This window comes from Eucyclogobius newberryi, unplaced genomic scaffold (genome assembly GCF_026437365.1).
Source record: "Eucyclogobius newberryi isolate DKJ021-1_F unplaced genomic scaffold, fEucNew1.0.hap1 SCAF_7, whole genome shotgun sequence".
Classification (NCBI taxonomy): domain Eukaryota; kingdom Metazoa; phylum Chordata; class Actinopteri; order Gobiiformes; family Gobiidae; genus Eucyclogobius; species Eucyclogobius newberryi.
Genome location: NW_027316389.1, coordinates 26,204,907 through 26,231,806, shown reverse-complemented (window position 1 = coordinate 26,231,806; position 26,900 = coordinate 26,204,907). Strand labels below are relative to the sequence as shown.

Here is a 26,900-nt window from a genome sequence, read left to right as displayed (position 1 = left end):
TCATTTTGTTTTGGCTTCATATAAAATTGGAAAATGAAACAAAAAAACAAACAGTGGAAATCAAAGCAAAAAATAAATCCAAAATAAAACCCAAACAACAAACGAAAGCAGAGTAAGTGCTTTGTTGTTTGTTGTTTGCACAGAAACAAACCATTAATGACTTAAACAGCTGAGGATTACTATTTCCGTACATATAAGAGTAGCTGTGTACACAAGTCACGCTCCACCAAACCAAACAGAGCATCTTCCCCTGCAGCGCATAAAACGGTCTCCACTAACGCTTAAAGACTATTGACCGGGGCAGATTTAAGCGCGACCTGGTGAACTCCGCAGTGTTCGGAGATGATGGAGAGGAGTGAAAGAGGAGGAAGGTCTGAGCTTCTCTGCGTGTGTTGTAATAAGGAAAAAAATGGGGAACCGGTCCAGGAGCCTCATCACCCTGACAGCAGATTAGTGCTCAGCGGCGCCACGGCAGACGGTGCAAGATTAACTTTGATGTGCGATTCCACAACGAGCAGCCGCTGGATAGCTGCTCCCTTCCACCAAATAGCCCCTTAACTGGGAGTCTGCAATGTGTGCATTTGCAAGCTGCTCTATTGAAAACAAATCTGCCTCTCGACAGCACAAAACTATGGCAACATCTCGTCTGGGCTGAATGTGGCCTGGTAATATGGTAGTAAAAAGAGGAAAATGATGCGTCTAATGTTTTGAATGGGCTTGATCAACTTAAGCATACAAATGAAAGCAGTTTCCTCAGTTTTGCTGCATTTAGATAATCTAGCAGCGATATGCACTATTTTGGAAAATTGTAAAAGATGATAACTATTACTAAGGATGGTGGAAGTCGCTATTAACAAAAATAGAATAGAATAATTTCCAACAAAAATAAACATTAGCTTAATGCAGTTTAAAGAACCTCCTCATTCTTTTATTTTCTCGCTTTCCACAGCAAATTATCTACATCCTAATGTGCAGGAACATTCATATGAATTTGCTATCGGTTATTACCTCAAAGGCCCTGCCCGACTGATGATGTCACAATCTCTAATGTTGAGTATAGTGTGTGGAAAAAACATTTTACAATTATTCATGATATTTGGCATTATATTATCAGTGCAATCCTTTATTTTATTTCTTTCACAACTACTGCTTTATGAAATCAAACTTTATGAATGAAAAAGGAATTATATTGCCACATAAAGTACAGTGTGTGTAGTTTGACTTTTTTGGAGTTTATTGAACTGAAATGACTCATTGTTGCTGCCTACGATTCTCACAATTAATATTTCTTAGTTTTTAAGATTATATTGTGACCTGAATAATCACAAGTATCGATTGACCGACTGGTGACACAATGTGAATAAAAAACAAATCTGACCTCTATGCTGATTGTTTTTTTATTCCGTAGACGTCACTCCAACTCCTTCTAAATTCCTTGTAAAGTTGATCTCAAAACAAATGATTTTCTGATCCTCACTATTGGGTTATTTTGACCACATTCGTCTCATGTATGTCAAACATATCGATATTGCGCTTTAGAACTGTCAAATTACGTATGAAGATTCTACATACAGTAGGTTTTACATGACAACAACATTGACCAAATTGTCTTTTCTTCTTGATTGATTTGAATTTTATTCATTTTTTTTTTTATCTATTTATATTTTTGCTTTTTACTGAGACAAACAAACAATGACAATAGCAACATACAAAAAATATACAGAAAGGACAAAAAAAGAAAAAAAATCCTTATCATCATCATCATCATCATCTATTTAACTAATTTGAAAAATATATAATAATACAAAATTAAAAAGGGGTAAAACGGGTGGGGAAGGCTAGGAGTAAAGTTATTTAATTTTTTAAACAAACGAATATTAGTATCATGGACATCAACACAACAGCGCCATTAACACTAAAATAGTCAGGTTTCTTCCTCCAAACCACAAGCTTTATTGACAGAAATTGGACGCCGACCTCTTGATTAAAAAGACCTGAGCCTATCATTGGCAATTCGAAACGATTGGATTGGAATATGAATAATTGCACAACCTTCTAGTTCTGCTCGCAATAATAAGCCTAGGTGATAATACGATCATAGACAAAACAGCCAATTCAGATGTCCGTGGGTGTAGCTGGCCCATTGTGCTGCAGCTCTCAGCCTTGAATAGAGCGTGGTGTACTAATGATTTTATGTCATGATGCTCAGTCTCATCTCTTTTAAAAACACACTGCTTTTGTCCGCTGTGGCACAGACAGATGGTTTGAACTTTACACATCACTGTAGGTTATAGCGAGCTGAAGCACTATTGATTTAGAGAGAAGTATAAACCTGAACCAGAGCATATACACGTAGAGTAAGTAAAGGAGTTACTCTAGCATGACCGGTCAAGACCCTGCTTTTCTGTCCTTTCTACCAGTAGTTCTGGAGGCTGTGACATCACGGAGGAAGGATTTGTTGTGAGCAGGATTCAGACACGTCTAAATTTAAAAGATATAAGTGGTTTGTCACGCATGCAAAAATCCATGGAAATTAAAACAAAAGAAGAAATAATCCAGCTACTTTGAAGAAGTTTTGTGAGGAAGAAGTGCTATAGATTGCAAAAAAATATTCGACACAAGCAGGTTATTCCAGATGGGAAAAAAAAGGAAAGAAGGAAAGAAGAACACATAAGGGAAATAAAGTTGGGGTGTTGAGGGGCGAATAATCGATTTTGCTAAATATAACAAACATAAACTCATGCAGCTCCAACCTAAAGTGTCTATATCAGCTTTTGTGAACAGCTGCGGTTTCCTTGTACAAGCAAAGCGATGTACTTTTCCGTGCTATAGAGATAATGCAAAGCACAGGTTACATCGTACACTGACACGTAATCCACCAGACAAATGCCTTTGGAGTTTTCTGCTACACAGGCAAAGATCTGTTAGGAGGCCATCTTTGAAACACACATCAGGACACAAAATCTGGCCGTTTAAAAAAGAAAAGCCTTCAAAATGTCGTGCGTGTGAAACTGAGGCTGTGATAAGACCTACAGAGCACTGAAGTGGAAAAATGTAGTGAGTAAAAAGTGGTGCACAGCCAGGCAGAGGAAACGTGGCAAGTAATGAGAAATATTGTGTAGAACATATTACAGTTTATACATTTCTACTTAATGTAACTTTACTAAATATTAATGTTTTTAAGAACGTTTTGTTTGTCAAAGAGGATTTCACAATGTGTTAGGAGAGCTGACAGTGAATAAACCCATAGCGAAAGATCCCTAATGGAAATAAGCAGAAGAAAAGCAGAAATCCATAGGTTTCTTTATGATGAGAAATTACAGCCATTGCTATGACGATTAACCTTTTAAAACCAAATACTATACATTTTGAATGGGAGTCCTCCAAATGTTGCATATAATGGAAAACTGAAACCCATTAATACTTTTGTCTGCTGAAACGTTTTAGTAAATGGTCACTGCTGCAAGATTCATTGCAACCAAAATGTGAAAGTGTGATAAAATGTGAATATATGATTATATTTCTGTGATGTATTTTATCTGCATAATAGTGATATTTTATCTGCATCATTAGTCTAAGAGAAGAACGGGTGTGTGACAAACTGCATTTGTGAAGGGGTCGTAAAGATGGGCCAAAGAATGTTGCCCGGGGGGGAGTTGCACCCCCCCTTGCAGGCTTTATCTCTACGGAAAAATACCAAGTGCCTTGATGTGAGGCTGACCAATGAGAAATGTGACCCGCCTATTCCAGAATATCTAATAAAACCAACCAGCATGGGAAAAAACAAGGTGAGACGCAGGAGGATCGCGCAGGCTGCTTACCACAGCTTGGCTGACACAGCCCGGCGTTTTCTCCCAAGCTTGCCATACAAATGTCTGATGTTTCTGTGTCGTTTCATATTCTAAGTTGAATTGTGTTCTCTATGTGTTAAGGAATAGCATCGGTGTATGTCTCCTCCCAAGGACATTTTCTGATTCCATGACATTTTCTGGTCCTATCGAGCCGGACGACCAGCTGCCCTTCGCGGAGATTGACGGGTGAATTGGTGAAGTCTGTGCACAGCTAAAAGAAGTCCACTTTTCCCGTGGCCGCCCATCGCACCTCATTCTCCGCGAGGAGAGCGTGTCGTTTCGAAGCAGCAGGAGAACACAGGCGACAAAGAAGGTCAGACAAAACTTTGTGTGTGAAAAAGAGTTAGCCATAAAACGTTTTATCCATTAGTTTAATATTTCTGAAAAATATTGGTTAGCTTTCGAGCAATTAGTTTAATATTTATGAAAAATATTGGTTAGCTTTGTGGAGATAAGTTTCTCACATGAAGGAGTTAAATTGCTCACCACGAGTTAAGTTTCTCACCGAAAGCAAGTAATGAAGCCTTATGCCGAGTTGTTACTGACATAAAGATGAGTGAATGTAAGTGCTGTGCACAAGTAGTAAGTAAGAAAGTGTGAATGTGTGAATGAGGATTAATAAGTGATTAACTAACAAGTGTGAATCACAATTAATCATACAAGGGTCACAAGGCGTTATTCTGAGAGATCTAAAATTTGCAGTCACGGGTGAATCTTTAAACACCACGTTTATGTCCGGAGGAATCTAATATGGAATTTTCTCTAGAAGCTTGAGATATGACGTGTCTGTAAAGCAAGTAGCATTTCTCTCAGACGACCGAGACCACATAATGCCAAAATTATCACCCCAAACTGTAAAAAGACAAAGGAAAAGTCATAAGAGGATTTTGGAGGGAGACTTCCAGCGTGCTCAGATGACGTTGCAGAGAGGGGGAGATAAGGGGGGTCAACAAGGCAGGAGAAGGGAAGAAAGCAGCTCAGAGGACGCTCTGAACGTGAATGAATTAAGCAAAACTAAACCCAGCTGGTTTTAAATTTTAGTATTTCAACAAATTTTAAGGGTTTTGTTTGATTGACAACAATCAATTATAAAGATTGTTTTAAACTTGAGATGAAGATGAATTCAGATTTTTATAGATGGCCAATATTTTGGGGAATGTGATCACAAGACAGGACACTTCCTGTCCCCGACATAGAAGACAAAAGTTGTGTTTTTACGGTATCGTGTTTTTTTTTTTTGAGTGCACAGAACAAACCTACGTTTTGTTTTGTTTTGTTTTGTTTTATTTTATTTTTGGACTTGACGAAAATTATCTTTTTAGACTTAATGCATGACTAGATGAAAGTACAGGACGAAAAGACAGAAGTGTTTTTAAATTCAGGATCAAATACAGGCACAGGCCTGGAAGTGATAATATGGGTAAATAAGTGACTACTGAAGTTTTTGGACATAGGAGTAGAACGGGCAGTAAGTAAAGTGATAGTAAAAGTTATATCAGTAACTTACTTATTTGTATTATCATGAGGAAACCTGGTATTGCATGTAGACGTAAGTGAGGGAATAAGTTAAATAGTGACGTCCAATGCCCTCCCAGGAAAGACATGAATGGGTCATTAACTAGGGCAATTGACGCAGAAGTGGGGGGACATGGGACATACATGTGTTTATTAACTAAAGACAACAGGACACCAAGTCATAAAAAATAGTCAGAGATAAGGGGCTATTGACTGGCAAAGAATCTGGAGGACTCAGGATGGAGCAGATGTTGTTATCTTTACGGATCACAGGGACACCAAGAGGTTACACCTCAGGGAGGGTTGACTGATGAATAATAGGAAAAGTTAACATTAACAGGGAAAGAATTTGACATTCTAAAGTAAATGCCTGAAGGATTGTTGAGATTCAATCAAGAATAGGTTTAAATTAGACAATATCATCTAAATTTAGACGTTATAGAAGTTATGAAACCAGTGATAACAAGACTAAACATTATAGGACTCAGGACGGAGGCAAGAGATGGTTAGACTACAAGAAAGAGAGAAAGTAGAAGCAGGTTACAAGTGAAGGTAAAGAGTAAGTGAAAAGAGAGAAAGAAAAAGCAGGTTTAGAAATTTGGAAATGGTGTTTCCTCCATTACAGAGAGGGGAAGACGAGAGGAAGACAGAGAGGAAGACAAAGAGCAAGACAGGGGGAGACAGAGGGGAAGACAGAGAGGAAGGAGAGAAAAAGAAAAGACAAAGAAAGTAGGCAATTACAATGGGGAAAAGGGTTGATAAAAAGAGACGTGCCTTATGGACAAGGGGAAGGTTTAGAATCATTTTGATTTTTAATACACATATAGACTTGCTAGAACAAACTAATACACAATGTTTGTAAAGCACCACATGAACAGGTGTGTAAAATATTAGAACATATTACATTAGATGGGTGATTTTATTCAGGCCACACCAACAGAGGAGATGTGAAATTTGATGTTAACATTCAAAGTTGTGAACTGACCCTTAAGGCCAGCTCAACGGGGAAATATTGAGATAATTATTATTGTTTGATGTATTTGTATTGCACACACACACACACACACACACACACATACACACACACACACATACATACGTGCGCACACGTGGACACCAGACTTTTAGAGTTTGAGACTTTTAGAGTTTGAAACATTTAGAGTTTGAAACATTTAGAGTTTGAAACAAATGGTGGTAAAACAGATAGGTTGGGGCAGTGTAAGATTACAGACATAGACTGATTGACCCACACAGGGGGGGGCCCACGCCGTGGAAGGAAGGGCTCAGCCAGGGATGTGACCACTGAACTGTGAAAGGTCAAGAGGTGACATTGCGGAGTTGGAGTGACAGACGCAATTCCATCTCTTCCTTGATTACATCCTGGATTAGTGAATGTTGTAAACTATCTGGATTATTGGATTTTGTTTAAATGTAGAACAATGTAGAAGTTTGAGAAATGGGCAAAGCCATATCTCAAAAAGGAGGGATATGTACGTGTAAACAAATATTCCGAATCAATAATTACTAAAAAAAAATTGTAAACAAGAAAACTGTTTGAAATACACTGAATTGTCGAAAAGACTTTGTTTATCACCGCAGAGATTGTGTTGGAGATGTGGTGTTTACAGAAACGAACCAAGTGGACGAGCCAAGTGGACGGAGCCACACCGTGTCGTCCTCACACCGACCATTGGAGGGACGAGAACATGGGTGCTCTCATGGGAAAGTGAGAGAAATGTCTGGACAACACAGCGGCAGAGCCATAACATCGCAGACGCAGGACTTTGTTTATATGAGTTTTGTCCAGAGTCTACGGTAGAGTACGATACTTTGCTACAATGGACGGGAGACAGATTCTACAGTGCGTAAAGTACTATACTCTGCTACGATGAACGAGAGCCAGTGGCTACGGTGCGCAGAGTACCATACTCTGTGAAAAATAATCAACAGTTATCATCATCACAGCGATGACGATAATATGGGTGCTGAACACCTGTATTATGCACCGGACAATCGGGACAATCGGGACAATCGATCAACATACACAGACATGGAAAATAAAGGGAAGAAAATAAGTGATCAACATGAAAGGTTATGAAATGTATAATGCATAATGTGAAATGTACAATGTACAATTGACATGACAGTAGCTGAAGAAACGCAATGGCATATTATACAGCCACTGTTGTTTGCACTACCTAAGAGAGTTTTTTTTTTATCTGCTACAACATAACTACATGCAATGTTAATGAGATTATGAATTGAGATGGGAAATGTACCAGTTCATATGTGTCAAAGGTGTGACCGAAGCGAGCAGCGGAAGAAGGTCTCTTAAGAAACCAAGCGAGAGGACGTATGGTGGTGTGGAGACACAGTGCTGAGAAGGCACTTGGAGGCAAAGGGTGTGGGACGTTGTGCCTATGTATCCCTTTTGTGGCCAGCCATGGTCATAACAAAGACCAGCATCACCCAGAACCATACCGCAGGGTCAAGGTCGAGAGGTTAGTGGACAATCTGGTTCCAGTAGCACCTGATACTACGTATTTGATTCTATTGGGGTGTCCAGAGGTCCCTGACGAGTCAAACTGACTGACCAGAGAGCAGCGGGTTTAAGGGCTTTCCGCTTGTACTTCTATATTTCCCATCACGCCGCACAAAATTATAGACAAGATAAATTGTCTGTTTGTCAAATTACAGAGATTGACCAATCTGACTCAAAATTTAGGACAGTATTAGTGATATTTTATCTGCATCATTAGTCTAAGAGAAGAACGGGTGTGTGACAAACTGCATTTGTTTGTGAAGGAGGGTCAGCCAGGCTCCTTACAACGGCTTGGCTGACACAGCCTGGCGTTTTCTCCCAAGCTTGCCATACAAATGTCTGATATTTCTGTGTCGTTTCGTATTCTAAGTTGAATTGTGTTCTCGATGTGTTACGGAATAGCATCGGTGTATGTCTCCTCCCAAGTACATTTTCTGATTCCATGACAGAAAGGAAAACAATTAGCAAATCGCAAAATCTGCAATTTCCTCCACAAAGCAAATACCTTGTCGGCATGAACACTGCAAACCCCAGTTCTATTTCAGTCATTTTTTCAATTCTCCCAGACACATTTAAAAGTGAACTTAAAACAGAATCCTATTATTAAAGCATAGATCACAAATTTGATCCCAATTGCAATCGTTGAGAAAAAAAGCAATTTGATTTTTATTTTATTTTGCAGCACATTCACACATTCAAACAGATTAATACCCAGATACATAGAAATAGGGGCTTTAACCACCAAACTTTGATTTGATAGTGAAATCTTGAACTACATGAACTAGAGAATCCTAATCTTGAGCAACAACCTTTAGTCTTCACATGTTTATGCATTGACTTTATAGCTTTATATTGTGAAAAAGATAAATAAGATGTTCTTGTGTCACACCAGAATGACCAAATAGACATGGTTGTATATGCCTTGCCATCACTACTCAAATGAGATCCAAACAAACCCAGTATATGGGGATTAGGAGTGATTGGGAACTAACTGGAATGTATTGGGAGCAGCACCTGCCCCTGCTGCTGTGGACACACTGCACCCCTCCCCCTCCCCATCACGCCATATCATTACCTTTTCCATTTCACTCCACGATGCCTTGGCTGTCACGTCATGAAATGACACGAAAATAATAACTCCGGGGCTATACGGCCTGCACAACAACAAAACTGAAAGGTCATTGTGTGGATGAAAACTGGTGTGGCGTCCACGCCATCTATCAGTCATCAATAGCGTTATTGCTGCGCGCTCCTGCTGCAGAGGTGAACAAATTGTGAATTAAACTGACCCGAAGTCACAACTTTGGCAAAATTAATAACACGCAAGGCATAATTTCAAACTTTTTGGTTTCACCGCCTAATGAATAATGATGTTTAAATCGCGCTGTGTTGATTTAGCTGAGCGGCAAACCTAACACTTAACAAACGAAGGTTATTCATTTTAATCACACTACAGCACGCCCTCCCTCCCACTGTCCCAGGGGGTTGCTGCTATATTTAAGCTCTTTTTTCATTTCTTTGCCTTTTTTCTCTGTCTTGGCTGATGGCAAGGGAAGTCTGCCCTTGAAAAAGCAGACGGAAGGAGATATTTATATGGACTGTATAGGGATTTGATGCAAATTGAACACATTCTACTTTGATTTTGTTAACAAATAAAATTACAGCTCTGAATGATTCTGTCTGTGCTCAAACAGTGATTCTCAAACAGGCTTCCTCTGGTACATTAGCTGAAGATCTGATTTAGCAAGTTCTTGCCATGCTTCGGTTTACCGGCTCAAAGTCAAATGTTTATTTCTAGTTCAAACCTGCAATTGAGTCCTTGGTTTTGTCCTTATTAAAGCTGGAGTATTTGATTTTCGGACTGTGAAAGGAGCAGGTGTTAGAGGGTGAACTTAAGCCAGGTGGACTGCCCTCGTATACAAATCGACTCTTGTCCCAAAAAGTATTGCTGTGACGTATCAAGCGCTTTCTTTCAGGTTCGATACCAGTACAAAGGTTTTAATGAGATAAATTAGAAATGATGCTTTTATAATATACTCTGTGCGAAACAAAAATAACTCTTTTAGCAAGCAAAAAACGTGTTTGGACCTGGATTATATCTGGTCATGATGGGGGATGAGTCCTGTGTTTGTGACTGGTTCAGCCCTGGTTAAGGACTTGGTTTAACGCTGCGTTAGACTTGATTTAGTCCTGGTTAACTTGTGGTTAGGGCTGCAACAATTAATCAAATTCTATGTAATCCATCATTCGTCCATGGTAGGAAAGGTTTCAAAGGGAGTCTTCCGGACACTGTTTTAATCAAGATATTATTTCGACTTCCATCCATTTTCAATCAAAACAATCAAAAATAATTGTTGACCATTTTGATAATAATTTTCTGTAATCTGGAGCATAAATATACTATAGCATGTGCCATTTATAATCAAGTTTTATTGAAATACAGCACTAATATTGATTAAAAATGAAACAAGAAGAACATAGGCTATTCTAATTTGTAAATATTACTCTCAAATTTGGCATATTGGAAGGTTAAACAACTCAGACAATAGCCTAGATTTATTCCTCACTTAATTCTTTATAGTTCAATATAATCCTGGTGTTGTAATTCATTTCATCTGGTTTTAACAGTGACAGTCCTTGCTGTGACCTTCTGGGTAAATCCCGGTTCAGTCCCTCCCTAATGTAGTGCAGTTCTTTTCTTTTTTTTACGTCAATAAATCATATTACTGAGCATTTTGTTCTTGATATAAAAGCTGCACTAAACATCACCTGTGTAGTTTTATGCACCTGTCCTCATACCTCATAACCATTCACCGTTAGTCCTGGGAGGCACACCAACAGTGGAAGATTTGTCTCCATTTTACTCCATTCAAACGCCTCTTTTCTAATTGGACTTCTCCATCTGTTAAGGGGTACACAGTGTCTTGAGGGGATGCAGTGACTAAAACATCCTATCAAACTCGCACACAGTAGTACATGAGGGACAGTCAAATTGGAGAGCAGCCATAGCAAAGTCTATAAACGTGTGCCTTGGATAATCACACATAATACAGCCTGAAGATAAGCAGATATACCCTCAACATGGATGCACGGGAAATTAATCTACTCAGCGGCACATGGCAAATCTCACAAGGGCCTGGGAATACTTTAATAAGACTCTTTATGACAACGTTGAAGATTGCACAAATCACTAGTATTGACTAAAATGCTCAGTCCCCAAAGAAAAATACAAGGAATTAACAAATTCTCACTAAATCTTTGGCCAACGGCTGTTTACGCTGCCGGTATATGTAGTTTTAATGGTTTGTATGATCTGAGAGTTTCCCTGAATTGAAATATTTATTTTTAGACTATTCATTACGAGGGACCACAGATGGTTGAAAAGGACACATTTTAATCATGTTTACAATGAATGCTTCATTACAAAAAACTAACAATTCTGTTCAGAATGATCTGGGAACTCGTTCTGCCTCTCAAAACCTGGAATAACATCAATTACCGGTATTTAATAAATAGGGATTTGCAATGAATGAAATTTGAATTGAATCAATGTACAATCAAGGCCGATATGACTTACAGTTTTCATAAGATAAATGAGAATATTTGCGGTGTCAGTATATGATATATAACAGTGGCTTTTATAATATTTGTACTGTGTGTGTGTTTGTGTGTTTTTGTTGTCTTGTAAGTTCTGCTTCCACTCCTCAATTCTTATTCATTAGTCATTGGAGTTTTAGTGTCTTCAAAGCCTCCACAGTCAGTGTTTAAGTCACTCTATAGCCTTTAGCAAAAGCAATTAGCCACAACCCTGCCCTTGCGACTGAGAGGAACATCAACTGCAGTGCACATTATGTATATCATGATATTCTACATTTCTAATCATCCACATAAACGAGTGATATGATATGGACCAGCGAGTTCTATATCCAAACGTTTCAAAGTGATGGTCATGGTCTACAGTTAATCCTATGTCAGTTAATGCATGTGGTTTAGAGCAGAGTTCATACATTGGAGGAATAAATGGGACTTTTTGTGTTAAAAAGCAATGATTAAAAGTCTGTATTGTTTATGTTCACAAAATGATGCATTATACTATTGTCCTGCTCTAATATTTTGTCCTATACAGCAGTATTTCTCAACTGCAGGGGACACAGAAATGTATTTGAATAAACCTTTTTATTTGCAGTAAGTTTTAAATATTTAACCCCGCTAAGGGCCCTATTTTTCCTAAAACGCCCGAAAAAATGACCCTCAATTAAACTGAAGCTGTCCCTGAACCCTCTGGAGCACAAACAATTGGCTGGAGCCTTTTTAAAGCTGAGACTGTAGTTTTGTCTGTTTTACTCCAATTATAAGTAGAAACAAACTCTGCTCAGAGGAATTCAGATTTTAAAATCCCGCCTAGAGTTTCTTTGTTAAATACATGAATGAGTAAAGCTGGTTTCTGGAGGGATCGGCAGATTGACACTAAAATGAGCATCTGTTGGGTTTTGAAAATTCTCTTTTAAAAGCTGAAGGTAAATTCACCAAATAGTGAATAGTTTCAGGGGCAATCAGGTGGAATCCATATAAAAGTTATATTAATGTTTTGTTTTATTTTAGGCTACAGTAATTTTTTATCTGTGGGTTTGGAGTACAAACTGACCCTGATTCTTCCCAGAATGGATTGACAGGTGAGTTACAGCTTTATCTTTATGTACAGCATATCAAGCAGCTTGAGAGTTCCCTTTTATGAGATGGTGGACCAAATGGAATAAATAAATAAAAAGTCCAACATCCCATGCGTGAAACGCCCAAAGCATTAGAGAATGTTTTGGATGATTTTGGACATCAGTATAATTAAAACAAAAGATTATAACATTTGTAATTAACAATACAACAGTAATTAAAAACACTGCAATAAACAGTACCCAAGTTAGAGTTTCAAATATGACTCAAACTTTCTTTTAATTTGATGCGTTGCAATGTTTCAGTTGGTTATTTAATTTAGAGACTTAAACGATATTTATTTGTATCTTTATTCATCCAAACAAATGAGGACATTTCATCAATCTAAGTTTATTCTTCAGGACATGAATCTAGATAACAGCAGGTATCTCTACAGCCAGGGAATAAGTTGACAGTGTTGATTGTAGCATGACAGCCCTGAGCCATGAGATTTAAAAAATGCTAAACTTTCTCAGATTCTCCTCTGGTTCTCATCCTGAGTTGTTAATGATATGGCATATTGTGTTCCTGGTGCTTGTCACTCTTTCCATCCCATTGACTGGGAGTTGAATACTCAGGAGCGCGCAGTGGGACGTGTGACAGTGTATTTGTGCTGATGATTATAGCCCATTAACTTTGATGGATGCCATTTCAAGGCAAAGACAATGGGCACTGCAACGAAGGCGGCGCTGCTTGTTTTCCTTCACAACATAGCAGGTACATAAAATTGTGAACAAAAGACCTGGGGAGTTAAAAGTCCACGTGAAATTGATTTTAGTATAGGAATGGGACTACTTCACCTTTGGAGGTAATTGAATGTCACACTGAAGAGGCAACCTTTGCAAAACTCTCACAGGACATGACCTCCGGAGTATCCAAATGTCCTCCCAGCAGATGCATTGCAGATGTAAATGGTGTGCGGGCCAAATACGCCCCGTGAATGTTGAGTGAGGCTCAATGTATGGGGCACGGCCTGGTGTGAAAATGTGGAATTGATTGCTGTGTCCGTTGTCATTAACATTGCTGTCCAGGCGGCTTTGGTCTCTCGCTGCCCTGTCTTGAGCCATTTGTATAACATGCATATATTAAGCCTGATTTTGAACAACACGCAGACATTTCAGTTCAACAAGGTATGGAATGGAATGAGGTTTGCTCAAGGCAGCACAGTTAATCACAATCCAAACTGCAATTTGAATGGCTGCAAAACACAATCCGCAAAGACTGTTTTGTAATTTTCTATTGAGCAAACAACTAAAAATCCTTGACATGTTTCAGCTGCACTCTCCCACCTCCCTCAAAAGTGTCACTGGTGTTCCTGTGACTGCTCAGCTGATTTAACCAGATTTTGGCACTGTCTTTCTACTTGGAACAGTTGGCGGACAGCGTCATCTGCAGTCTGACTTTTTCTTCAGAACTGTATCCCAGATGTGAGACAGTTGGTATGCCCCCTCGTCCAGATTTACAGTCTGATGTTCTCGGATCTCGATGGCCTCCCTGATGGTACTAGTTACTCTCTTCGACTATTATTATTATTACTACTATTTATTTAGTTATTGAGACAGTGCACAGCATATATTTATACAATTAACCTTAACAGGAGAGATGCATTGTTGTAGCTCAAATGCTAATTACCATCTGTAGTCCCTGGGAACCTTGGCATCATTTCAATCCATGGTTTGGTTCTCCCTCTTACAGTGGTCTGAAATGGCGGACTTGAGCTGTTGTTTTTGTCTGTCACTTTATGGCTCATAAGCATGATTTGTTGGTCTCTTTTTCACATTCCATTTGCTTCTTTTGAATGCTTAATGTTCCTTCTGTTTCCCCTATTTTTTCCAGACTGTCAATTGTGAAGAGAGTGCGTTCCAACTTTCTCATATCTGGGAAACAGTTCCAAAGAAGTCATCATACCGGTCCAAGTAGGAAGACCGCGGCAATAGTTTTTAATCATTATATTACTTAAAATGTCAGTGTAATTTGTGCAATCGATAAAACCACAACTCGTGATTTGAGACATTTGGTGACATTTGGTGCTTGGTCCTGTCAGAATTAAAAGGACTAAAAATAAGCCCTAAATACAAACATTTTAAAATGTGATCTGTGTTTTATTCCAAATATCACACTCAATGGTATTTGCAACCTCACACCCCATCTCCCAGGATTAACAACCCATATATAACTAAGATAATTCAATTTCTATTAAAACATTTGAATGAATACCATTGAAATGTGGAGCATAAGTCATTTTCACTACAAACATTGCATGATTACATTGTACATTTTCATCCCTGTGCTACTTTTCTCATTTCCTCATATAAACAAATCTTGATATATTCCATCAGTCTATCTTTTAGCTTTGTAACAATATAATATAACTTTATTTACATTGTTGACTGTAAATTTCCACCTGCCCTCCAGATGAAATGTTTCTGTTCATAAGTGAAATCCAATATTCTTGTTTTTCAAAATGAGAAATTCAGTACAACCAATGCAAGAATCCTTTTATAAGGCTGTGCACACAATAAAAAAAAAACCAAAAATAGTTTTACTGAATTCAGTTTTACTGTCACTGTTCAGTTTAAATGAACTAAGTTTGAGTTGTCTCATGTTTCATGGAAAAAACTGTGATATTTCTCCTTCCGCATATAATTTGTGACTATGTTGGCGCATATATTTGTGCTATGTGAAATATACCAGCGCAATTCCTCTTCCATAGATTATAGAGAATTAAACTGAACAGAGAACAATCAATCAACAATCAATGGCATCATCAACAAGTTATGTTTATTTCATTGTGTGAAAATCTTTCCGTACTAATCCAATCCTCGCAGGTGGAGAGCCGTAGACAGGAAATCCTCGATGTGAGAGACCAAGAACAAACAGTAGTGATCACCTGTCTGTTCTCACTAAAGATTTAAACTGTGCCAACAAATCAGGGCCGCATCAATAAGCTGCGCCAGGATTGGATTTGTCATCATTATAGTTTCTGTGGACACACTGTACTATAGAATGACCTCCACACTGGTTAGAGCATACGGCCTGCTGTGCATCCACCGCAGTAGATGCACCTCCCCCACTTCTACAGATGTCAATTATCATTACATTCTTTCCAAGACATTTTCATACAGGGCTTGTCTTAACTTGCTCTCTGAAATAATGATGTTTGTGTTTTTGCTTAATCTGAGGTTAAAGTTTTACCTACCTCTGTCACTCGCAAAGGCTGGTTTATAAAACTGTTGTGTGATATTCTTTTTTAGGTAAATTAAGGTAAGTAAATCTGCATCCTATAATATTCTGACATAAAACATTAATGTGACAATAATGACATTTTCACATTTGAGAAGAATAATTACCAGGCCTGGCTGATTTTCATTATTTTTTCCCCCTTCAAAAAAAAAAGAAGTATTCATCTTCATTGTACAAAAGGCCCCGTCGCTCCTTTGTTTCCATGCGCTTGCAGTTAGTGAGGTGTCCAGTAGGGGGCGCTCCAGCCTTTGCATTATAGTGTGCTTTATGATGTCACCTGCATATTCCTTTCCTTTCCGCTGTTCAAGGGTGCTTCTGCCTTTGCATGATAGAGTGCTTTATGACATTCCATACTCCTTTATAATATCACGTGTGCTTTGAAGATGATATAAAAGCAGCGGTACGAGTCCTCAACGATCGCGAATCAGATAGCAGTCAAAGTCTGAGGAATAAAGTCTGGCGGTAATGCAACACTTGGATGCCAACCGCCATAAAACAACAACAACAACAACAACAACAAAGTCTGGCGGTAATGCAACACTCGGATGCCAACCGCCATAAAACAACAACAACAACAACAACAACATCAGATAGCAGTCCGTGTGTGAGGATTAATAAAGCTCCAGTGCGGACAGTCCGGCTCACAAAATGCAGTCGTTTAACCTGTACGATAGCCCTGTTTCTGTCAACGCTGTGCGGTGTAGGCACGACGGGATCCCCGGCCTTTCCCCGCTGTCGCTGCCTGGCTGCGGCGCCAAGGATACTCACTGCAGGACGCTCTTCTCCCCCGGACCCACCACCGTCCTGTCGCCTGTCACCAAACTGGCTCTGGACATGAACAAGCTGGCTGGACTCGGAAGCCAATCTGACACCCCCAAAAGGAAAAAGCACCCACCACTTGAAAAGAATCCCCTCAGACGCTCCTCTCTCACTTGCTCCAACGATGAGGATGAAGGCTTTCTGGACATCATGGATGAGAACATGGAGAATGACTCCGGGATGCCGATGGGAATGGCTAGCCTTCTCACTGCACCGCTCATTGGAGATTCACCTATAATCCGGTGTTGGCCCAGAAGATTGTTCCGCTCGCCCTCCATGCCCAGCCCAGTGTCCCGGCCCTCAATGAAGCGCCCTTACTGCCCCGGCGACGAGAACACGCCTCTGCGGGTGAAGAGGAGGCGCAGTCTGGCAGGAATACCGGTCACCAGTATGGAGCAGGACCCCGAATCCCCGCGGCAGCCTATAATCCGGTGTCGGCCCAGAAGGTTGTTCCGCTCGCCCTCCATGCCCAGCCCAGTGTCCCGGCCCTTAATGAAGCGCCCCGACTGCCCTGGCGACGAGAACACGCCTCTGCGGGTGAAGAAAAGGCGCAGTCTGGCAGGAACACAGGTCACCGGTATGGAACAGGACCCCGAATCCCCGCTGCAGATCTGTCAATTACAGCAATCCAAATCATTTTGTCAGCCAGACATCGAGGGGCTGTTGGACGGTGAGGAAAGCTCTGTAGACCTCATCGGAGATTTCACCAAGCCATTTGTGCTTCCTACAGTGGGCGGGAAACATCCAGACCTCAAGTACATTACGCCAGACCTGATGGTGGCAGCACTCCATGGCCACTTCAAACATCTAGTCGAACAACTCATTGTTATCGACTGCCGTTATCCGTACGAATTTGAGGGAGGACACATCAAGGGCGCTCTGAACCTGCACCAGGAGGACCAGGTGGAGGACTTCCTGTTGAAGAGGCCCTTTGTCCCAAGCGGTGAGGACAAGCGCGTAGTCATCGTGTTTCACTGCGAGTTCTCGTCAGAGCGCGGCCCCCGTATGTGTCGCTTCGTCCGCGAGCGCGACAGGGCCATGAACGAGTACCCCAAACTCCACTACCCTGAGCTCTACATCCTCAAGGGCGGATACAAAGACTTCTTCCCAGTTTTTCAGGCGCAGTGCGAGCCCCAGTCGTACCGTCCAATGCACCACGAGGACTTCAAAGAGGATCTGAGGAAGTTCCGAATGAAGAGCCGCAAGCGAGCGCAGCATACGGGACAGCCGCCTCAAGAAACTGTGAGCCCCATCCTGCCACTGCCACGGTCCCAAACAAACTGCTCCAACTGCCAAAAACCTCCTCAGGACTCTGACAAAACCCACCAGCAAGACCTCCACACAATCCCACGTCTATAGAAAAAAGTTAGTAATTTATGTAGCGTATTTTCCGCACTATAAAGCGCACGTAAAAGTCTTTAACGTCCTCAAAAGCCGTCCGTGCGCTTAATATATTGTTTATTTCTGGTTGTGCTTACTGACCGCGAAGATATTTTGTGTGGTACATGGTGTATAAAGAAGATTTGGGACACGAGACGCCGATGCGCGCCTATATTTACAGTACTCCGGAACCGGAAGTCCCAACAACATGTGTGCAAAGCATTCTGGGAACAGTAGTCTACCTGCACGCGGCACACGCGACACTTTGTCAAAACGTAAACAAAATTTTCAGTCAGGCACAACGCAGACACCTACCGGTAAATGAAGGACCACAAGAAAATTGGCAGGAGCCATCTTGGGCCAAGAGACCATTGGAACTCTTATATTATTAGAAATGCGCTTACGGGCTAAATTATCAGTCAACTGTGGGATCAAAAGGCCGGAATCATCACTGAACTGCCGCTTGGGTCCGAGATGCGGGATCACATGACCAAAGAGATTTTAGCACAGAGCACTATCGGCGCTTTGGCTGCTTTTACCATTATGAGCCCCAGCAGACATTAAACCGGGACACAGGACGTAAACAATCGGGGCTGTCCCAGGTAAATCTGGACGTCTGGTCATAGCTATGCGGGATGTACTTCGGCGCATTTGAAGGATTTGATGACGAGGAATGAACTGAAAAAGTGAGTGTAATGTGTTGTGTATTTTACGTTTTGCAACTGAACGAGGCTGGTAGTTGTTGTGAATATGCTAACGTGTCTGTTAGCGATAGCAGAGTGTGTTTTGAAGTTGAACAATGTTGATCTGAATGAGTTGAACGCGTTTCATAAAGCTCAACTGACTCTGACTTATCCGTCTGTTTTGTTTATCTTATGTGCTTTATCGTCCGGTGCGCTTTATGTATGGACCAGTACACATGGTACACAGATGGCTGATCGTACGCAAAATACGGTACAATTTTAAGATTCGAGGCGTGACTCGACTGATTGCTGGAGCGATCTCGTTTTAAAACCACTCGGAAATATACTGCCAGTTGCGTTTTTATTTTTTGGTTGAGCAACACAAATCACTGTCTCTTTGCATCGGGATAAACCCACTGTCATGTCCACTTTGTCTCCTCACTAAAATTGTTTTGTTATTGTTATGTCCCACCCTTTTATTCGAGCACTTAATTTAAAATTGCATTCAAATGGTGAGGTGCTTGTTGATGTTTCTTTAAAATAGATTTTGGATTTGTTAATGTCCTATAATGTAAATTTTCACTAATTGCTAAAAGCACAGGATGTGACTGAGCCGCAATATTGAAGACATTGTAGTGTTCTTTGGTCTTTTCTCATCATAAAAAAAAAAGAAAGAAAAAACTGCAGTGAGATTTTTTCCCCCAATGCTGCAGGTCAACGAGTGTATGAAGAACGACTTTGTTCTGCTTTGTGCATGGATAAAAGCATCTTCCTGTTGTAATCCAGGCTGATGAAAATTTAAAAGTAAGGCTGATTTGAAATGATCTGTGGTACAAGCTTGAACAGGAGCTTTGGAATATCCTATGTGCGTCAAAAAACATTAATGGTCCTTCAAGCTGGATGTAAGATTGCCCTACAAGATGGATGATAATATTCAAGTGCCTTACGGTCAGAGCAGTCCACCTGCGCATCCTAACCTCCCTGGATACCAACTCCTTCCTCATGGCGCTTCGACGGTTCATCGCCAGGAGAGGAACCCCGGCTGAGCTGTATTCGGATCAAGGCACCAACTTTCGTGGTGGAGAGAGAGAACTCCGAACCGCCTTCGCGTTCATGACCTCCACCTTGCAGAAACACCTGGCTCTTCACATTTGGGGGCGGACAAAAGTTCCAATGGCTCCTTTGTTTCCATGCGCTTGCAATTAGTGGGGCGTCCAGTAGGGGGCGCTCCAGCTTTTGTTAGTGTGCTTTATGATGTCACCTGTATTCCATGTTTTGGAATCAAGGGCGCTTCCGCCTTTGCATGATAGTGTGCTTTATGACATCACATGTGCTTTGTAGATGGTATGAAAGCAGCGGTACGAGTACGCAATGATCACGAATCAGATAGCAGTCAGTGTCAAGTAACGAGGTTAAAGTAAGAAGAAGAAGAAGAAGAAGAAGAAGAGCTAGTCTCCGGTCTGGAGAGACGGGAGATGGCGGAGGAGAGTGGATCGGTGGTCGAAGACGTTCTGGACGGCGTGGAGGAACAGCCTTTTCTGGCTGCACGTGCCCGGAAACGTAAAAAGTCCCTTAGCTCGTCCGAGGGTTCTGGGAATGAGCAGCAGGATGAGGCTGAAGCAATTGATATCCGGAGTGAGAGCAGAGACTGTAAGGTGATCATAAAGCTTGCACAGGATAGTGCATCCTTTAAGGAGTGGAATTCAGTGGCATTGTCAAAGAGCCTAACTGTAGCTGTGGGAGTGATCAAGAGTGCGAGTGTCCTTAGAGATGGCTCGCTGCTGGTCGTGTGCAAGGACGCGGCTCAGCAACGGAAGGCGATTGGAACTAAACGTCTGGGTGGAAAGGACATTCTTGTGTCTGATGCTGAAAGAAACACGGTCAGAGGAGTTATCGTAGGTGTCCCTACGGCGACGTCTGTGGATGAAGTTAAGGAGAATTTGACTGGAGCTACGGTGGTGGACGCTAGGCGGTTGAAGGTGACCCGGTCTGGGGTAAGATGTGACAGCTTGTCGGTAATGGTAACACTTGAAGGGAGGTGCCTGCCTAGTAAGGTGTTCATTGGGTTCATGTGCCATGAGGTTAGGCCATATGTTCCACCGCCCCTGCGTTGCTTTAAGTGCCAGCGCTTTGGGCATATTGCAGCGGTCTGTAGAGGGAGGCAAAGATGTGGTAAATGTGCAGGAGATCACGAGTATGGGAAGTGTGACGTGGGAGCAAAACTGAAGTGCTGTAACTGTGGGGAAGAACATAGCTCTGCCCATGGGGGATGCAGGTTTAGCAAAAGAGCTGCTGAGGTGCAGAAAATAAAGGTCTCTCAAGGTATATCCTATGCAGATGCAGTCAAGAAAGTTTCAAGTAACGAGTTTAGAGTAAATACAGAGAGAGGAGCCAGCGCTGCTCCCAGCCAGGGCGAAATGAGAAAGGCCAGCGTGGCTCCCAAGAAGTGTGAAGGTTTCAAGAGTGGAGGTCCCAAGTGTGCAGGTTCCAGAATTAATGAGAATACCCTGGTTGTGGATAGAGAGGATTTTGTACTCTTTATGGTGGATGTTGTAAACTGTGCTGCTCAGACTCAAAGCAGAACTGAAAGGATCAGGATCATTGCTAAAGCTGCAGGGAGATTCCTTGGAACAAAGGAGCTTGATTGGGCAGATATAGAAAACAGGCTAAAGGCGCTAAATGGGAGTCGGAGTGATGGGGGTCTGCTTTTGGGGAGTCAGAGTGATCAGAGTGACGAGATGGGGGTGGGGGTGGTCTCCTGTCCTCGTCCAGTCTCGTAGACGCACAGCTACCAAGCAGCGACATCAGTGGAAATATTAAAGCCTATAGAATGAAGCCTAAAGAATAAAGCTGTACGGTGGAAGCACCGAACGTCAAAGAAGGAGAGGAAGATGAAGAAGAGTCTCCCTGGAATAAAGCCGGTCGGTCTCTGAAACAACAACAACTATTCTAGTCACAAAGACATATCATGACCTCATGGGCTTTGTAACACCAAAGCAATGGAAGGAGTTCTTTTACGGACTACGACAGTCTGAGGACTACGAAAAGTCTGAGGAATAAAGTCTGGCGGTAATGCAACAATTGGATGCCAACCGCCATAAAACAACAACAACAACAACAACAGCAATGATCACGAATCAGATAGCAGTCTGTGTGTACCTGTGAGGATTAATAAAGCTCCTGAACGCGTCCTCATGTCTCCTCATCATTTCCGTCTATCCGAGTATCCATCCTGGCTTTATGTAGTGGCCGGCACTCATGAGCATTGACATCTGCACACCTGAACCAGCACCTTACAGTCCACCACACAGTCCGGAGTTATCTCTCCAACATTCATAGTTGGGCAGAAACAAGTTAATTGATTAAACAGAACTAATCGATTATTGAGATAATTATCAACTAATTTAGTCATTGAATAATCATTATCTGGGCTATGAAGATTCCAAAACAAGCCAAGAGAATTTGTGAAATAACTATTTTGTCTGCAATCATACACATTAACCACACTACTTTTGCTTTATCTTGGTTCAAAATAAGCCAAAATCTCAACTGGCTTTTCACAATCTAAAAACAATAATTTATATAATAATGAAAAAATAAAAATAATTGTTAGTTGCAGCCAAATTCTTAGAATAATTATATTTACAACTAAATTGTAAAACAATACAAAAAAAAAACTTTTCTTATGGGTAAGTCATAAAACCTCTCGAAACATGACATGTTTTGGAATCAGTTTAGTTAAAAAAAAAAAAAATACCGGTACATTTCAACATTAGCTGTTTAAATAATTGTTTAGTTGTGATGAAAGATGAACTTGTTTCAGCCCTAAATATGAGTTAGATGCAATGCCTTTGAGGATATCTTCAATCTGTCTATCACAATATTAGATTAGATTTTTTATTTTTTTTTATTTGTCAGGACATTAATCTCACTTGAAGGAGAGAGGAGATTGTTTTTTATCAGATTTTGCCTCAAACTAATTTCCCCCCTCCACTATCCAATGGAAACTCCTTTTTCAGTCAGTATGTTTAGAGTTGGGAAGAAGCTGCAAGTTTTATTTTGGCCCAAAAACATGCTACTTGGCTAGTTTTTTTTTTGCACGAGTTCTTGTTGACTTCTCCTGACCTGAAAAGGAGTTTTGTTCACTGTCTGGAAATTATATTGAAATAAAAGTCTTGACAGATCTGTGCTTCCTTCAAGCTGTCATGTAATTTAGAGCGAGGCGGTGTAATAAAAGCATCTCCACTTGTCTGCGAAGATTTAATAGTCTTTTTTATTAAGCAATAAATCTCACACAATAAAGCAATGATTTACCCACTATGATCATTTAGGGACTGCAGTTTTATATAATTACCTCACACGCTGATAAATCAATGCTATTTTTGATCGAATCTATTACCTAAATACGTTTTGGAGACCTTGGCATCGAAGGCATCAAAACAGACATCGTGTTCTTTGAGAAAAACAATCAAACTGCCACGACTTAAACTATGGAGATCAATTGGACGTCTGCAGGTGAATAATGGCACCACAGGACTGGCTTTTATAATATCATCCATCTGTCTGAGCCCCCGTTGAGACAGGTATTGAAGAACAGAAATACAGACCGCGCGCTGACACCACACACCTGTACATGAGGAATTAGTTTGAAGGTGAACGAGACAAATACGGTCCCCAGAGCGCACTGCCCGGTTTAGATTCGGTTTTGACCAAACGGCCTACATTAGGTGATATATTCGGCTATTTTTAGAAAGCTGGGGCAAGGCCTGAAACAGCTCCTATGCGTCAAGGTGACAGGTTGACACATCTCTCATCTGGGTGGGACCTCCCGCCAGGCAAAGACAGCGAGGAGCTTTGTACCTGCGCCCAAATAGGACAGAGGACTCTTATCATTTATGGAGCATAGAGTGACTAATAATCCATGGAGCCGGTGGCAAAGCATCAACAATGAAAAGTGGGTTAGCAGCAGTGGTCGTGTGGGCAGCTGGATGCGCTTTAGGGAGATCACTATTGTGCTGTGTGTCTACTATCACTCATAATGATCAGGTTTAATGTGACATTATGCTACAGCTCTAAAAACACATCAAAAAGGTTGTACAAAGTAACAGGTTAAAGAATAAAAGTAATATATGAAACTAATCAAGGCTATTTCTTCCAAAATACTTTTTTACATCAGATGCCCTCACAAATTGTTGTTGTTGTTGTTTTATGGCGGTTGGCATCCGAGTGTTGCATTACCGCCAGACTTTATTCCTCAGACTTTTCGTAGTCCTCAGACTCTGTCGTAGTCCGTAAAAGTACTCCTTCCATTGCGACGTTTGAGGACTTTTGACCATTCAAAAAAATTAAATCAGTTTGGAATTGTTTATGACATCACCCTGTGATCACAACTTCACAACTTCTAAAGGATACAACAGCAACGACATATCATGACCTCATGGGCCTTGAAACACCAAAGCAATGGAAGAAGAACTTCTAAAGAACACGACAAAGTATGAGGAATAAAGTCTGGCGATATTCACTTGGATGCCAACCGCCATAAAACAACAAAGAATACAACAACAACAACATCTCAAGGAGTCTGAAAAAAAAACACCAAAGAAGTCTGGAGAGACGGGAGATGGCGGAGGAGAGTGGATCGGTGGTCGAAGACGTTCTGGACGGCGTGGAGGAGCAGCCTTTTCTGGCTGCACGTGCCCGGAAACGTAAAAAGTCCCTTAGCTCGTCCGAGGGTTCTGGGAATGAGCAGCAGGATGAGGCTGAAGCTATTGATATCCGGGGTGAGAGCAGAGACTGTAAGGTGATCATAAAGCTTGCACAGGATAGTGCATCCTTTAAGGAGTGGAATTCAGTGGCATTGTCAAAGAGCCTAACTGTAGCTGTGGGAGTGATCAAGAGTGCGAGTGTCCTTAGAGATGGCTCGCTGCTGGTCGTGTGCAAGGACGCGGCTCAGCAACGGAAGGCGATTGGAACTAAACGTCTGGGTGGAAAGGACATTCTTGTGTCTGATGCTGAAAGAAACACGGTCAGAGGAGTTATCGTAGGTGTCCCCACGGCGACGTCTGTGGATGAAGTTAAGGAGAATTTGACTGGAGCTACGGTGGTGGACGTTAGGCGGTTGAAGGTGACCCGGTCTGGGGTAAGATGTGACAGCTTGTCGGTAATGGTAACACTTGAAGGGAGGTGCCTGCCTAGTAAGGTGTTCATTGGGTTCATGTGCCATGACGTTAGGCCATATGTTCCACCGCCCCTGCGTTGCTTTAAGTGCCAGAGCTTTGGGCATATTGCAGCGGTCTGTAGAGGGAGGCAAAGATGTGGTAAATGTGCAGGAGATCACGAGTATGGGAAGTGTGACGTGGGAGCAAAACTGAAGTGCTGTAACTGTGAGGAAGAACATAGCTCTGCCTACGGGGGATGCAGGTTTTGCAAAAGAGCTGCTGAGGTGCATAAAATAAAGGTCTCTCAAGGTATATCCTATGCAGATGCAGTCAAGAAAGTTTCAAGTAACGAGTTTAGAGTAAATACAGAGAGAGGAGCCAGCGCTGCTCCCAGCCAGGGCGAAATGAGAAAGGCCAGCGTGGCTCCCAAGAAGTGTGAAGGTTTCAAGAGTGGAGGTCCCAAGTGTGCAGGTTCCAGAATTAATGAGAATACCCTGGTTGTGGATAGAGAGGATTTTGTACTCTTTATGGTGGATGTTGTAAACTGTGCTGCTCAGACTCAAAGCAGAACTGAAAGGATCAGGATCATTGCTAAAGCTGCAGGGAGATTCCTTGGAACAAAGGAGCTTGATTGGGCAGATATAGAAAACAGGCTAAAGGCGCTAAATGGGAGTCGGAGTGATGGGGGTCTGTTGTTGTTGTTGTTGTTGTTGTTGTTGTTTTATGGCGGTTGGCATCCGAGTGTTGCATTACCGCCAGACTTTATTCCTTAGACTTTGTCGTAGTCCTAAAAGTTCTTCTTCCAGTGCCTTGACTTCCAGTGCTTTGTCCTCAGACTCTGTCGTAGTCCGTAAAAGTACTCCTTCCATTGCTTTGGTGTTACAAAGCCAATGAGGTCATGATATGTCTTTGTGACTAGAATAGTTGTTGTTGTTTCAGAGACCAACCGGCTTTATTCCAGGGAGACCCTTCTTCATCTTCCTCTCCTTCTTTGACGTTCGGTGCTTCCACCGTACAGCTTTATTCTTTAGGCTTCATTCTATAGGCTTTAATATTTGCAGGGTGTCGCTGCTTGGTAGCCGTGCGCCTACGAGACTGGGCGAGGACAGGAGACCACCCCCACCCCCATCTCGTCACTCTGATTACTCTGACTCCCCAAAAGCAGACCCCCATCACTCCGACTCCCATTTAGCGCCTTTAGCCTGTTTTCTATATCTGCCCAATCAAGCTCCTTTGTTCCAAGGAATCTTGTTACGGCAGTTTCCTGTAAACAATGATCAAGTAAAGAGTAACCAGGCAATAACTTGAAGCAGAAACAGAGTCTCTCGGTCTCTCTCAAAAGGTGGAAGTTTATTCACGTGCACAGTGGATAAACACCCTCACTTTCCCTAAGACAAGTTCGTTCTGTCCCTACCTAACTTTACAAGTTACAAAGTACACCTTTTATAGGTGGTAACAAACATAACATAATCACAACCCAAATCAGCTCAAAAGAGATAGACCAGACTATCACGTCCGTGACGGTTCCAGCTCTCTCTTCAGAGGTTTAATCAAAGACCATTTCCACACTGAATCCGGTCCTGACGCATTAATTGATGATTAAGAGGCGCCGGACAGTAGATATTCAGTATAATCAGGACCTCATATTCTTATCCCATCTGCACACAGGAGAACAACAAAGATATTAATTCCGTGACATGTCATGGCCTAAAACAACATTAGAATGACATGACATGACCCATTTTCTGCCATTACAATCTCCCTGCAGCTTTAGCAATGATCCTGATCCTTTCAGTTCTGCTTTGAGTCTGAGCAGCACAGTTTACAACATCCACCATAAAGAGTACAAAATCCTCTCTATCCACAACCAGGGTATTCTCATTAATTCTGGAACCTGAACATTTGGGACCTCCACTCTTGAAACCTTCACACTTCTTGGGAGCCACGCTGGCCTTTCTCATTTCGCCCTGGCTGGGAGCAGCGCTGGCTCCTCTCTCTGTAT

The 26,900-nt window shown here is 41.5% G+C and overlaps 2 protein-coding genes across 3 annotated transcripts in view; one reads left to right on the top strand and one right to left on the bottom strand.

Annotated features, from left to right (window-relative positions):
* Positions 1–26,900, bottom strand: part of LOC140348448 (A-type voltage-gated potassium channel KCND2-like) — a 102,732-nt gene that overhangs the window by 36,679 nt on the left and 39,153 nt on the right. The gene's annotated exons all lie outside the window — the stretch shown is intronic.
* Positions 16,905–17,938, top strand: LOC140348449 (M-phase inducer phosphatase 1-B-like). The gene is given in 2 exon segments (XM_072434376.1): positions 16,905–17,879; positions 17,881–17,938. Coding segments are annotated over 2 exon segments (969 nt in total). The 5' UTR covers positions 16,905–16,953; the 3' UTR covers positions 17,924–17,938.